General features: G+C 36.2%; 1 protein-coding gene across 9 annotated transcripts in view; it reads left to right on the top strand.

The window, feature by feature from the left end:
• ITSN2 (intersectin 2) overlaps window positions 1-14,156 on the top strand; it is a 128,006-nt gene that overhangs the window by 49,234 nt on the left and 64,616 nt on the right. For all 9 annotated transcript variants that reach the window (XM_055327238.1, XM_055327232.1, XM_055327235.1 and 6 more), the window contains 3 exons: window positions 802-942; window positions 1,916-2,003; window positions 5,751-5,890. In XM_055327238.1, coding sequence (XP_055183213.1) covers window positions 802-942; window positions 1,916-2,003; window positions 5,751-5,890 — 369 coding nt within the window. The remainder of the gene's footprint in view (window positions 1-801; window positions 943-1,915; window positions 2,004-5,750; window positions 5,891-14,156) is intronic.

Genomic DNA, 14,156 nt, shown 5'->3' with positions numbered 1-14,156 from the left:
ATAAAAAGTAAATTTAAAAAAAAAAAAAAAAAAGACCTGTCTCCAAATACAGTCACATTCTGAAGTCCTGGGGATTAGGACTTCAACATAATAAATTTGGGGGGAATACACTTCAGCCCATAACACTTTTCCCTTCTCCTTAGCCTCCATTAAGAATCTCTGCTGGGTTTTTTTGTTTTTTTCTTTTTCACCTACTTCTCAGAAGAAAAGAAAAGGAATATTTGATGTAGGAGAATAGAATTGTGGCCAAAAAGGCCCTCCTGGACCCTGTATAATTAGAGGAAATTAGATGAAAACATGGGTAGAAACAGAAGTTTAGAGAAGGTAATGCTAAAAGTCACATGTAGATGTTTATTTCTCATTATTCTTTGAGGCTGTTTTTATTTTAGTACTATAAATTAATGCCTAATTGTTGAATTCAGAAAAAATTCAGTGTGCTATGTTTATGCTTGCTCATCTTAACATCTGGGCTTTTAGGCTGTGAGAATGGTACATTTCCTGCTAATAATAACTGGAGTTAACAGATACAACTCTAGAACACATTCCACCTAGTTTTATTTATTTATTTGTTTTTAGGTAGGCTCCATGCCCAATGTGGGGTTGAACGACCCCCAGATTAAGAGTCACATGCTCTACAGACTGAGGCAGCCAAGTACCCCGTACCTAGTTTTACATATTTATCTAGACTGAGTATGAATGATAAATAACACTTAAAAGTTTAAATAAGAATATGATTCTCCTGATAAGAGCTCTTCTTATTAGCATTTTATGTTACTGTATATTTATATGCTCTTCCTATAGAATGGCAAACATCAGCAGATCTCAGGCAGACTTCAAGATGTCCGACTCCGAAAACAAACTCAAAAGACTGAGCTGGAAGTTCTGGATAAGCAGTGTGACCTGGAAATTATGGAAATCAAGCAACTCCAACAAGAACTTCAGGTTAGTCCTTTGCTACTGAATTGTCCATAAACATGAGCAGTTGTTAATAATTTTTACTAATAGAATAGTTTTTGCTTTTGGGGTGATGAACCTCTTTGATAGGCTTCATTCCTAGAAGGATGTAAATATACACCATCTTGTATATAATACCAGGAAACTTGTATGCTACTCTACATCTGGTTAAATTCTGCTTAATATTTGTACATAAATGGATGTTTATCACTTTGGTTTTCAAGTCTTTAATAAATGTATAGATATACATTGTTTATTGCTACTACTTTCAGGAAATTTTGACTTAATGTTATTCCTTCACAGTTATGGTGAGAGTGTTGAATGTGTATGTCCCTCGGGGACTTAGTAATCTTCTTTACTTATGCAGTAGGGTCTAGGTCAGTTACTGTGGTTTGCAGAATAGGGACTCTGAAAGCATTCTGCATCTTTAGAGTCCTCTCACCAAATCTCTGTTTTTGAATGGACTGGCAGTTAATTAACAGTCTTCTTACTGTGTTACAGCAGGTACAGATAGAGGCCAAATAACATTTCTTGTCTGATTTAAACCTGCTTCCCTAGTTACTCCTGCATTTTAAGTTTCTGTTTGATATTCATCCTGCAGTGTCAAGACTTGCTTACAAATACTGTCTAGTGCAAATAGCAAAGGCACCTTTCACCTTATGCCTGCTGACATCTAGCAGTACACTGAGAATTTTAAGACTTCTAGACACACCCCATTAACAAAGATTTTCTTCACCAAACCTTTTCTTTCCAGTCAATTGTTCATAAATGGATTTATGTTTAAATATTTGTATTTTAAATCATGCATAATTCCATTCTAATTTACTCAAATTGTAAGCAGTTTACGCTATGAATTATTCCTATACTTAAGTTTTTAGAGTGATTAAATCATATTTTTAAGTTTTCAAAAAATTCTCAGCATGACAGATTTTTAATCAGAGACTACTTTTTTTTAAATAAGGATTATCAAAATAAGCTTATCTACTTGGTACCTGAGAAGCAATTATTAAATGAAAGAATTAAGAACATGCAACTTGGTAACACACCTGGTAAGTCTCTAAGGTTTGTTTTACCTCTTTTGTCCTTCTCTGAATGATCATATGAGTCATACTCTGTTACTTGTTAAAAGTAACTTGAAAAACTTGAAAAAAATCACAGATGTTAGAGCATTTTTAGTGATAAAAAGTAAATAAAAATGAAATAAGTAGTCATTGTGATTTGCCTTCCTATCTTGATAACATTTTATTTATATGTTTCAAGTATCAATGTTAGACTACAATTAAATCTAAGTTTGACTCTAACACAAGACTGTAAGTGCATTTTGGCAAAACTCTACACTAATGGTCAAGAACTATTGAGATTTTACCAAGCCTGTGAGATTCTGGGTGATAGTGTACAGCAGTATTAGTCCTAAGCAGAACGGAATGCCTTTCCAGACATTTCATATTGCCTGATTCATATAAAGACTTTTATAACCTTGGCCCTCTGACACCTTTGGAACAAGATATTCCAAGTAATTTGTGTGAATGTAACATTTTTCTTGATCCATGTCTCAACCAAGATCTTAAAAAAAAAGATCTCTAAATTGGATAGCATGCCAGTAATGACATAGCAGAAGAAAGGTTTATTTAAAAAAAGTAAATCTGCAAATACCATGTTAGAAAGTCAAGTATCCTAAATGTCTTCCTTTGAGTATCTAACAATCTTTCAATTCTGGGGCTCTTTATTATACTTTATTATACTTTAGGAAGTCCAGTAAATAGCATCCCTCATCTTTGCCCAATTCTGAACAAACAGAGAAATAAAGGCAAAGGAATAAGACATACAAGAGATCAAAATATTGCCTCATTTTTGGTAAAGCTGATATTGGACAGCTTGGCTTAGCTGTGAGGACGACAGCCACCCCTGTAAAACTGGGTGTACAATGAAGTAGAACAGGTTTCCCATGGGCAGTTCAGTCTCAAGAATGCAAGGAATAGGAAGGGTCTAGGCTATGTATGCCCAAGTCCTTACCTTGAGCTCACCAATTACTGAAGGAGTAGAAAGAAGCTGAGAATGTTGTCCCAGTGAAAGGCTGTTTACGGGGAAGAAACACCAAGAATAGAGAATTTTACTTTTGTCAACTATTTGTGCTGTGTCTCCTACCTTCCAGTGAAACAGTCTGTCTATGTTTCAGACCATCTTTCTTGCACATAATTGTTTTCTTGTCTGTTCAAAGTATATCCACCCCACCTCACCCCTCCACAGGCATTCCAGAGGCGAGATGAGCCAGCCCTCCTGATGTGTGCAGTCGCAGAAAGTACAGCATCACTCTCATTGTTTCAGTATTTGGATTGTGAATGGAATATAGATTATGTCTTATTGGGGACCTGGTAGAGCTAGTCTTTCTCTATAGAATGTGATCCAGGTCACCTGTTGTTATAGTTATCAGTTCAAAATAGGAAGCTCTTATTTGCAATTTGCTAAGTACCTTGAATCCCTTATATTCCTTTCTGATCTCTGTTGCCATTGCAGATTACCAGCTATGTGCCAAGCACCATACTAGGCAGTTTTCATGCGCTGTGTCTGTCGCTTAATCTTCACAGCAGCCCTGTGAAGTGGGTATTGCTATTCCCATTGTGCAGCTCACCAAAACACGAGGCTCAGAAAGATTAAGTAGTAGTTGCCTAATATGGCGAAATAGTTATTCTCAAATTCTTGTCTGAGTCCAAAGCCCACTGTGCCACCATGTTGTCTCTCTTGATTTTTAGTTACCTAACATGGTACTCACAGATATGATCTATTCAAATTCAGTATTAAAACATCCATAATTAGGGATGCCTGGGTGGCTTAGTGGTTGAGGGTCTGCCTTTGGCTCAGGGTGTGATCCCAGAGTCCTGGGATCGAGTCCCACGTCGGGCTCCCTGCATGGAGCCTGCTTCTCCCTCTGTCTGTATCTGCCTCTCTCTGTGTGTCTCATGAATAAATAAATAAAATATTTTTTAAAAATTAAAAAAAATCCATAATTAGTGATGTTCATTTTGAAGAGTACTAGGAATATAAATTAACTTATTTTTTCCACATTGCTTATCTCCCAGCTTAACTAGACTCTGAACTCCTTGAGGATAGGACCCATGCCTTATCCTTCCTTTTCACCTGCTATTGAGCATAGTACAGTGCCTTGCACATAGATGTGTAATTTAATGATAACATATTTGTTGAAATACTGGAAAGCCATTAGAGAATCATAAGAGAATTTAGCAAGGTGTCTGGATAAAAAGTGAGCATATAAAATTCAGTCACTTACTATATATCAAAAGTACTTAATTAGAAAAATATCATGAACAAAGGTTCCATTTACATTAGCATTCTCATTATGTATAAAGAAATGTATGGCTATAAAATTTTACTGATAGATATGAAAAATTCCTGGATAAGTAGGTACATGTTGTATTCCTGAATGATCCAGCTCAGGATTGTAAAGATGTCGGTTCTCTACTACTTCATCCCATACATTCAGTTCCATTCAGGTTTCTTTAAGTGAAACCTGGCAAGAAAATTCACAGATTCACCCAGAAGAGAAAATGTTTTTCAGATTAGACAAGACTTAAAAAAGAATAACATTAGTGAGGGGAAGACACTTGCTTACCAGGTATCAAAACATGTTAGGAAAGCTGTAGTCCCTAAAATAGTGTATTATTGATCAGAAAGAAAACATAGAATATTGGAGCTGAAAATAAGATCTAGAAACAGGCCTGTGTATGTCTGACAATTTATGATATGATAAAGTTGGCATTTAATACAAGTGGGGAAAGGATGGGCTTTCAGTAATCACTGTCACTTAAGTGATTTGGGAGACAGTTGATTCTCAGAAAGGGAGGTGGGGAAGCTCTTTACCTCACTGTATGTACAGAAATAAATTCTAGGTAAACTAAGAGGATAAACAAAAAATACTTAGAGAAAAAATATTAAACAATGGAAAACATTTTTGTAATCTCAGTGTCAGGAAAGTTTCTTTAAACAACCTAGAGCTATGAAGGAAAATATTTACAGATTTGATGTTATAAAAATGAACTTTTTCATGATGAAAGGCATCATAAACAGTAGAGCATTTAAAATACATACAGTACAACAAGAATTTAGAGTTGCTGCAAATCAGAAATGAAAACAACCCAGCAGGAAGAAAAACAGCAGTGGATGGGGCAAGACAATCCAAGAGAGTGGCCAGTGAGCCAGTAGGTGTTGATTTGATTTCAGTTGTTATCAAGGAAATACTTAAAGTAACAATAAGGTTTCATTTTTTTGCCAATTAGAGAAAATGAAAAAAGATTGATAATATCCAGTGTTGATGAGGATATTCAGAAACAGATACTTTGGTGTCATTTTATATTAGTGCACCTTTTTGGAAAGACAGTGTGGCAGTTCCTGTCAAAATTCAGAGTGTTTAAGTCCTGTTTTTACATGCAATTCTTTCATCTCTTAGCTATGTAAAATACTTTCATGTGTGCTTTAAAAATGCACGTACAAGAATATTTATTGCAGTATTTTTATATAAATAGTAGAAAATTAGAAACAACCTAATGCCAATCCAAAAGGGGATAGTTATGTAAATTATTAAATAGCCATAATGTAGACTACCATGGAGCAATTTGAATTTACATCTTTTTTTCCAGTGTTACTGAGATGTTACTAGCATACACTGTGAGTTTAAGGTATATAGCATAGGGGTTTGACTTAGATATGACAGTAAAAGTCAACTACCAGTAGTGACATAAGAATTTCTACCAAATGTAAACTATCTGATGTTTGTATTTCAGATTTAGGGATTGGTTTGCTTCATAAAAAATCATTGGAAAAGGAAGAATTATGCCAAAGACTTAAAGAACAATTAGATGCTCTTGAAAAAGAAACTGCATCTAAGCTATCTGAAATGGATTCATTTAACAACCAACTAAAGGTATTTATCTTCTATTATATTCATTTTTAGGTAGCTGCCTTCTTATCCTCCTCATTTTGATTTAGTAGGATGAGTAACTAAAGCTATTATTGTTATATGGAGTATATTTGCATAATTTATCTTATAATTTGAGCTATACCAGGATTACAAGATTGCTTTTAAATGTTCTTTGTAGATATTATAAACATGGTATTATGTAATGAAACCTACCATTTACCATAGTTCCCAGTTCTTGACTGCTTTTATTGGCATCTGTACATTTTAAGAATAAGTGCCTTTGTCAGTATAGAAAATTGGTCTCAGCCAACATGATCTTAGGCAAAATTCTAAGATAGTAAATATGGAAAACTATTTAAAATACTTGTAATGGTAGAGGCTTTTATAACCTACTAAATTCTTTTTTTCTGTTTCTTTGTTATAATGTAATTAACCTTTGTGAGGTAATGCAATAATCAGTGAAATCCAAAGCATAATCTGGCACTCACACTTTGCATGAAAAGTAAGTTCATGATTCATTTTTTACTGCGGTGGCAGAGCAGATGTCCAAAATGTCTACTGTATGCTTAACCATTCATATGCAGTATTAGTTATATACTGAAGCCATATCTATGAAAGAAGTATTAAAAGGTAAAAACCAGACTGATGACACATTATTTCAGTTTGGAAATAGTCACAGCTCTCTATCTCTTCATGTGACTTTTGCTGACTTATTTGGAATAATATTACACCAACTATAGAGTGAACATTATGAAGAAAAGAGGCATGGTGGCTTCAGTTATAGAGGGGAAGTTTTAGGTGAATAATGTTAATAATACATTTTACATGAGCAAATATTCTATAGAAAACATTTTAAAGAAAACCAAGTAATTTGTCATTGATGGACAGATAAGCCAGCCAAGTTATCTTCCCTACATAATTTTTTTAAAAATCTGTACATAGTTTAATTGGCTTTTTATCTGCCTTATCTTACAGTGTGGGAATATGGATGACTCTGTTCTGCAGTGCCTTTTGTCTCTGCTAAGCTGTCTCAACAACCTCTTCCTCTTACTTAAGGTTATTTTCTAATATCTAGCTTCTTTTCTTTGAGTTACTTTACTGTTTTCTTTTCTTAAAAACTAGACTATTCTTTGCATTTATCTGAGTATCTTTGTTTGAAATAACGTACACAATGTGGACCTTTTTTCTTTCTGTTTGCTTGAGTAGCCTTCTGCTGTCTAACTGCCTGTTTGAGTCTAATGCCAGAAATTCATAGGGTTGCCTGGAGTAACCTGTCTCATGAGAAGCCCAAGACACTTAGAGATAACTACCTATTTCCCTTATAATATCCCTGTGCATTGAGCTCCTGCTGGGATGATTTCTGATTCAATGAAAAAGAAAGCTAAAAGAATGTGAGATTTAATCATTTACCCATATTACTGAAAATCATTGTTTAAAATAAAATTTACACCTTCTGAAATGTGGGGCAAGGTTATGTCATGTATGTACCAGGCTGCTTGAAAATCTTAGAGAACCAGTAATACAGGAGCAGCTTTAGTTACATCTAGTTACAGGCCTCATGTTTAGACATGCTTGCACTTCAGATAAAGATGTTTAAATCATATACATAAGTAGCTCACTTTGTCATTTGTAGCACACAGAGTATTTCAAATACTCAGTGAATTTCTGTTTTAATACAAAGAAAGGTGCTTTGTATTTACCTCTTGCTGACCCTAGATTTTGATTGTGCATTCTATAGCAGAAGGGCAGTTGAATATATATGTATATGTCTTCACACACAGTGAAGACAAGAACATGATAAGTACAACTTATTTGTTATTTAAGCAAAGGGTGCAAGTTGGAAAGATGATATCAGCCTTTACTTTATGGTTGTAGCATGAATGGCCAGATCATCTCGTCTTAGAACTTATGCTATAGGTTGCACAGAAATTTCACCCTACATTTCTTCCATCTACAGAATGAAGTTTGACAATGATTGTAGGCTGTACTCACACACAAGTGATTATTTCAGTTAGCATTTGATTCTCCACAGGCCAGCAGATTATTCTTGGCTCTTGTTTTACTTTCTTCTTTCTGCTTCCTGCCTTCCAGCCTTTCACTGCTTGTTGATACTTTCATCAGAGGCAAATTTAGGATTAGAACTAAGAGGGGTTCAAAGTAGTTAGGAGACTGTGTTGTTATGGAAAGCAAGAAGAAAAGAGCCTCATGTAGTCACTCTGCAAAGCACTGCAGAGCAGTCCTTTAACATAGTGCTGAGAATATCCATGGAATTGTCACTGAGACCTTGAAGACCATTCTGAAAGTGCCGTTTTAGTTAAGTGAGCAGAAGCTGAACTGCAGCAGATAAGGAATGAATGGGAGTTGAGGAAGGGCTGAGTGAGTGTGAACAGCTCGGGAAGGAGAGTGCAAAGAAGGCATGAAGTCAAAGGAAAAGTGTTTTTTTTTTTTTTCATTTAAGAAAGACTTGAAGGACAAAAGAAAGTTTCAGTTATGCAAAATGGATAAGTTTTGGGATGTGATGTACAGCATGGCTACTCTAGTTAGCAATATCATGTTGTATGCTTGAGATTTGCTAAGATAGGAGAGAAAAATGGTAACTATGTGAGGTAGATAATTGACTTAGTTATGGTGATCGTTTCCCAGTGTGTACCTACCTATATTGAAATATCACGGTGTACACCTTAAACATATACGATTTGTATTTGTCAGTTTTATCTCAAGAAAACTGAGGAGAGAATAATTGAGACCACCCTTGAAGGTGGTATCAGCTTTCTGTGAGACATATGCTTATGTGGGAGAGAGAGAGAGTTTCTGTCAGGACAGAGGAATGGAAATGGAGAGACTAGAGCTGGTGAGGTAACTGACCACGTCTGTACTGCCTGGCCAAGCCAAAAATCTCATTGCTGAATTCCCAGCACCTGTAGGAGTATGTGGAATGTTAGTGGGTGGCAATAAATACTTGTGGAGTTAATGAGCGGTTTTGAATGTTCTCAGAAAATACGCAGCATTTTAGAGTTAACATATAGACTTTATGGGAAAAAAAAGTAGAAAGGAATTAGAAAACAGCAGAGAACCATGGATCCCACATTCTAGGAACACTTGTGACTCCGTGTATTTTTTTCTGTTAAGGCTATTTCTTAAATGCAAAAAAATGGGGGCACCTGGGTGGCTCAGTCGGTTAAGCAATCTGCCTTAGGCTCAAGTCATGATCCAGTGTCTTGGGATGGAGCCCTGAGTTGGGCTCCCTGCTCAGTGGGGAGCCTGCCTTTCCCTCTCCCTCTGCTGCTTCCCCTGCTTGTGCTCTCTCAAGTGCGCATGTGCACTCTCTTTTACTCAAATAAATAAATACAATCTTAAAAAAAATAAAAAAACTTGAAGGAGATGGAGAGGAAGGAGAGGGAGGAAGGAAGGGAGAGCTTAATGTTGAATATATAAGGTGGCAGTGATTGATAAAACCGAGTCTGAGGGAACCAGATTGAGATATAATCCAGAGCATAGATTTAAGGATTAGATAAAGAGACCTCGAGTGTAACATATGGGGAAAAGATGAGCGTGAATGCAGCTAAATTTGCTTGTGGAGAGTAGGAAGCTGACACTTTAAGACTTAAAATCAGAAGCAAATTGGACAATTACAGGGAATCTTCCTGGGTAGTTGAGGACATGGAATAAGTCCAACCAGACTAGAAGTTGGGTACAGATATAGGAAGTTTTATTGATTTTTGAAATGGAAAGATGAAGGAATTCCAATCTGGTGGTTTAATGAGGCAAGATTATTAGCTGGTAGCAAGAAGAATGGATGGAAGATTAAGAAGTTTTGGGAACTCCCAAATTCCCAGATTAGGAAAGATGAGATAGTTTTGTTTCCAGAGAGAGAACTAGGCATGAAATAGACATCTTAGTGGGGGTAGGGGGTCCATGTTTGGTAAAGGAAAACAGTAGGTGTGCTGAGCAATGTTGAATGCCTGTGTGAAGTTGGAGGTCATAAATATAAATTGAAAGCAGCATGCCTAATTGTATGATTTTTTTCCCCCACCAAATTTCATCTTCTTAGATAAAAGCACAATGAAGACTGATGAAGTAGGTTCATGGGTTCATACAAGTTTGAGGTTTTAATAGACATGACAACGAGGGAGGGACAAGGAGTTGCAGATTTTGACATGACAATTACAGTAAAGATAAACTCTGAAATATGGAATGGACATGAAAGAGTGTGAGGAGAGGAAAGGGTGCTGATAAGAGAGTGATGGAGTCAGTGAGTGTACCAAGTATAAGACGAGTTCAGAGGATAAGAACTTATGTTTGAAGAATGGGATATTTAACCAATGATAGTTCTGTTTCTAGGGATGACAAAATTCAAAGTATAAAAATGGAAATGGTGGATTAAGTGGAGTAAAAAGGAGAGTTGAAGTTTTGATCAAGTCCATATGGATGTCAAAACCTTGGAGAGTAGTGAAGATTAATGAATGAGGATCGGACCAGATGATCAAGAGGTGACAATAAAGAGGAAGAGGAGGGTGGTGTTGCAAGATGGTATAAGCCTCAGAAAAGCAAGACTTTGTGAGAGGGAAGAGAGATAATGGTCTGGAATGGCAATGAAGAGCAAGGAAAATAACTTTAGTTATCCCCTCACCCTGATGTAAATGGAATATGTGGTAAAAAAAAAAACTGAGAGAGAAATAGAGGAAAAACAGTATCCTGAAGGATTAGCCAAAAGGACTAAAAGGTTAAGGGAATTTTCTTTCAGAGAAGCTGTGTAGATATGCCAGGAGCTTCCTAGATCACAAATAGGGAGTTCCTAGGCAGTGGAAGGGTTTGAGGAGAGGAAGGGTGGGTAGGAGATTGGGTCAGATCAAGAGATAAACAGCATTCTAGAGATGAGAATTTGGGTGATAAAGAATGACAAGGAACGCCAGGTGGGTTGACAGGTGAGAGAGAATTGTCCTTAGTGTTGGAGGAAAACAAGCAATGAGTTCTAATCTGTGGTCTTTGAGACAGAGCATCTGGAGTGAGCACTCCTTTAGCCTACTGTGGTAGCTTGCTACTAGCATTGGCATGGTGGTTATGTAAACTATTTAAAATTATTTGAAGGAATTATGTTCTGGACCCTATAATATTCATATACAGGATTAGTGATAATTTTTACTTTTGATCAAGTCGCACCAAGACACATAGCAAAGCCTGTGGGTTCAAAGATGAGACATTTGACAGGCCCTTATTCCTTTAATAAGGACACAGTGTCCTATCTTTAGTAGTGAGTTAACAGTGAGAAAAGTACCGACTTCGGAATCTGAAGAAATGAGTTCTAGTCCTACCCATGCCACTTGCTAGCTGTGTAACTGTCATTTAACTTCCAAATTTTGCTTTCTTCATTTATAAGATGAAGCTGACAATGTCTATTCTTTATAGAGTCTTAGGGCAAGTTTTGAGATAGCATATATATATATATATATATATATATATATATATATATAGAGAGAGAGAGAGAGAGAGAGAGAGAAGGGCTTTCTGGACTATCATGTGCCATACAAATTATTTTGTGGTTTTTATTAGGGTAGGAATCACCCTAAATCTCCACAGTACTTTCAGTGCATTGGAAGGTCACCCCTGCTGATTTGAGATAATGACTGAGGAGATACTATTCCTTAGAGAGAAAGTAGAATCTGTAAACACCAGAATTGGGGCTTATCATAGACCTCTATCCTAAACGTTTCCATTGGGACTTTGTCATTCTGGCTTTACTGACTAGTCCTTGGTTACTCTAGACAGTGCTTCTAAAATTGAATTTTACTGAAGGCCCATCAGATTCAGGATAGAGGCAGGTGATCCCTCTTGTTGTTTAACAGGCTCTGGGCATACTAGGGTTGGTTTAGTGGTCATCACGGAGACTTGATGTTGCCTCCTCTTACTCAGAATGCTGTTTTTGTGTTCTTAACTCAGGTACCCCCCTTTAGAATGGACATGAAATACCGTTTGTCATATCCCTTTAAATCATTTAATCTTAAAAATGTTTCCTACCTAATAAAGATACTTTAGAAATTTAGCTGAAAGTGAATTTAAGTGAAAGTAAATTTAGAATCTGTGGTATGATTTGGAGTTTGAGTGACATAGTGGAGACAGTTCAAAATTAGGCAAATCAATCTTCTCAGCCTCAGAAATGGTCATCATATCTATTTTATAAGAATGATTATCAGATTAAACGTAGGTATTATGTGTAAAAGCACTTTAAAGTGCTAGACAGATGTTCAGGGTTTTTTATTTTGTTTTGGAGGCTTTTTGGATGTTTGAGGAGCTAATTTGCATTCTGCTATGATTTTTTTTTTGTGACTAATCAAAATTTTTTATCTTGATTATATCACATTATTCAGCTGAGCTGTATTTTGTCAATTGAATATCTTTTAAGGCCTGGCCTTTGGAAAAAAACATCACATGCTTTCTTTAAGCAAAATTAGAATATAAAGTTACTTCCTGTCACTATAGGAGGTATTCAGTGTTGGTGGTTAAAGTTCAGCGAGTTAAATCTTCCATTTCTACCAGGATGGTAGAATAAGTACTCTGAGCAATGAAAACAATAGAAATAGATGCTAGATTTAAAAATTTTTGTGAATGCTTTGTTGAGTAATGTTGAGGTACACCCAGGCCTAAAACTAAGTAAACCAGTCTTAACCAAGTGGTCAAATTTAAGATTACCAAGATGGTGTAAACCAACTTTTTGTGTCTCCTGATATATTGCACTGAAAGAAATACATCACCTCTATACTATTTTTGCCAAAAATATTTCATCTAAGTGTAAGGAAATAATTAGACACACCCAAATTGTGATTTGGCCTATAAAACAGCTGACTAACCCACACTTTAAAATTGTGACTCTCATAAAAGATGGAGGAAATCTTCCAGATTTAAGAAGACCAAAGAACCACGACTAAAGGACACTCATGACAGTGAAATGCAGTGTATGACCCTTGATTGGATCATGGATCAGAAAAGCTATTACTGAGGATAATATTTATGCTGTGGGGACATTTTTGAATATGAACTCTGTATTAAGTAATACTTCATGGCTGTGTTAAATGTCTGTAGTTTGGTACTGGCATTGGGATGGTAGTTACATAGAATAGTGATGAAGTATCTGGGGTGAAAGCATCAGTGTCTGCAACTTCTCCCTCTACCTGTGTCTCTGCCTCTCTCTCTCTGTCTCTCTCATGAATAAAGAAATAAAATCTTTAAAAAAAAAAAAAAACTACAACAGCTCTGTCCATAGTGCTGTTTAGTTTACTTGTCCTCAGTTAACTCATCTATTGAACCGGGGCCTTCTCGAAGCAATGACTTAATCCTGTGAGTCTAGTTGAAAACAATTGCTAAGGGTATTGCAGTCAGGCAGAGGAAGTTTCTGGCAAGCCTTATGGTGCTCTTCAATTCTTATTAATATGTATAGACTTTTTAATGCATTTTCATTCATATAATAAATACTAATTAAATATCCACACTATACTAAGCCTTCTTGGGTGGGCATACCTTGATGAAAGTCAGCCCTGTTGTCAAGAAACTCATTCCAGTGGAGGAGATAATCATATAGTCAGAAGACACTGGCTGTGGTAGAGGAAGGCACAGGATGCCTTGGGGAGCATGGGAAGCTCATGAACTCAGACATTAGAGGAATGGAGCTGATAAAGGAAGATTTAGAGCAGTATCTTACAGGACAAGTCAGAGTGCTAATCTTGCAGATAAGATGATCAGGCATTAATTTGGCTCCTTTTAACTGTCCTTTTAAACTTCAATTCTTGGAGCACCTGGGTGGTTAAGCATCAGCTGGTTAATAAGCATCTGCCTTCAGCTCAGGTCATAATCTCACGGTCCTTGGATCGAGTTCTGCATTGGGCTCTCTGTTCAGTGAAGAATCTGCTTCTCCCTCTCTCTCAAATAAATAAATAAAATCTTAAAAAAAAGTATAACTTAAAAAAAAATAGGATAACTTATAATTCTTTTCCTTTATGACCTTAGCTAATAATAATAGCTAAAATTATTATGAACTTGGTCTGTGCCCTTCACAATTGTAATAAACACTTTATGGATATTAACCCATTTAATCCTCACAACAACACTGTGAGGCATGTACTATAATTAACTACATTTTACAGATGAGGAAACTGCAAAGTAACTTTCCTAACGTTACTCAGCTTACCCCTGACAGAGCCAGATTCAGACCTATGTTCCCAGAGTCCTTATCACTAAGCCAAACTGCTTCTCCATAGTTTGTAACCACTATATTCTT

This window comes from Nyctereutes procyonoides, unplaced genomic scaffold, assembly GCF_905146905.1.
Source record: "Nyctereutes procyonoides isolate TBG_1078 unplaced genomic scaffold, NYPRO_anot_genome, whole genome shotgun sequence".
NCBI lineage: Eukaryota > Metazoa > Chordata > Mammalia > Carnivora > Canidae > Nyctereutes > Nyctereutes procyonoides.
The sequence above is the reverse complement of the archived record's forward strand: the minus strand, read 5'-3'. Positions and strand labels throughout refer to the sequence as shown.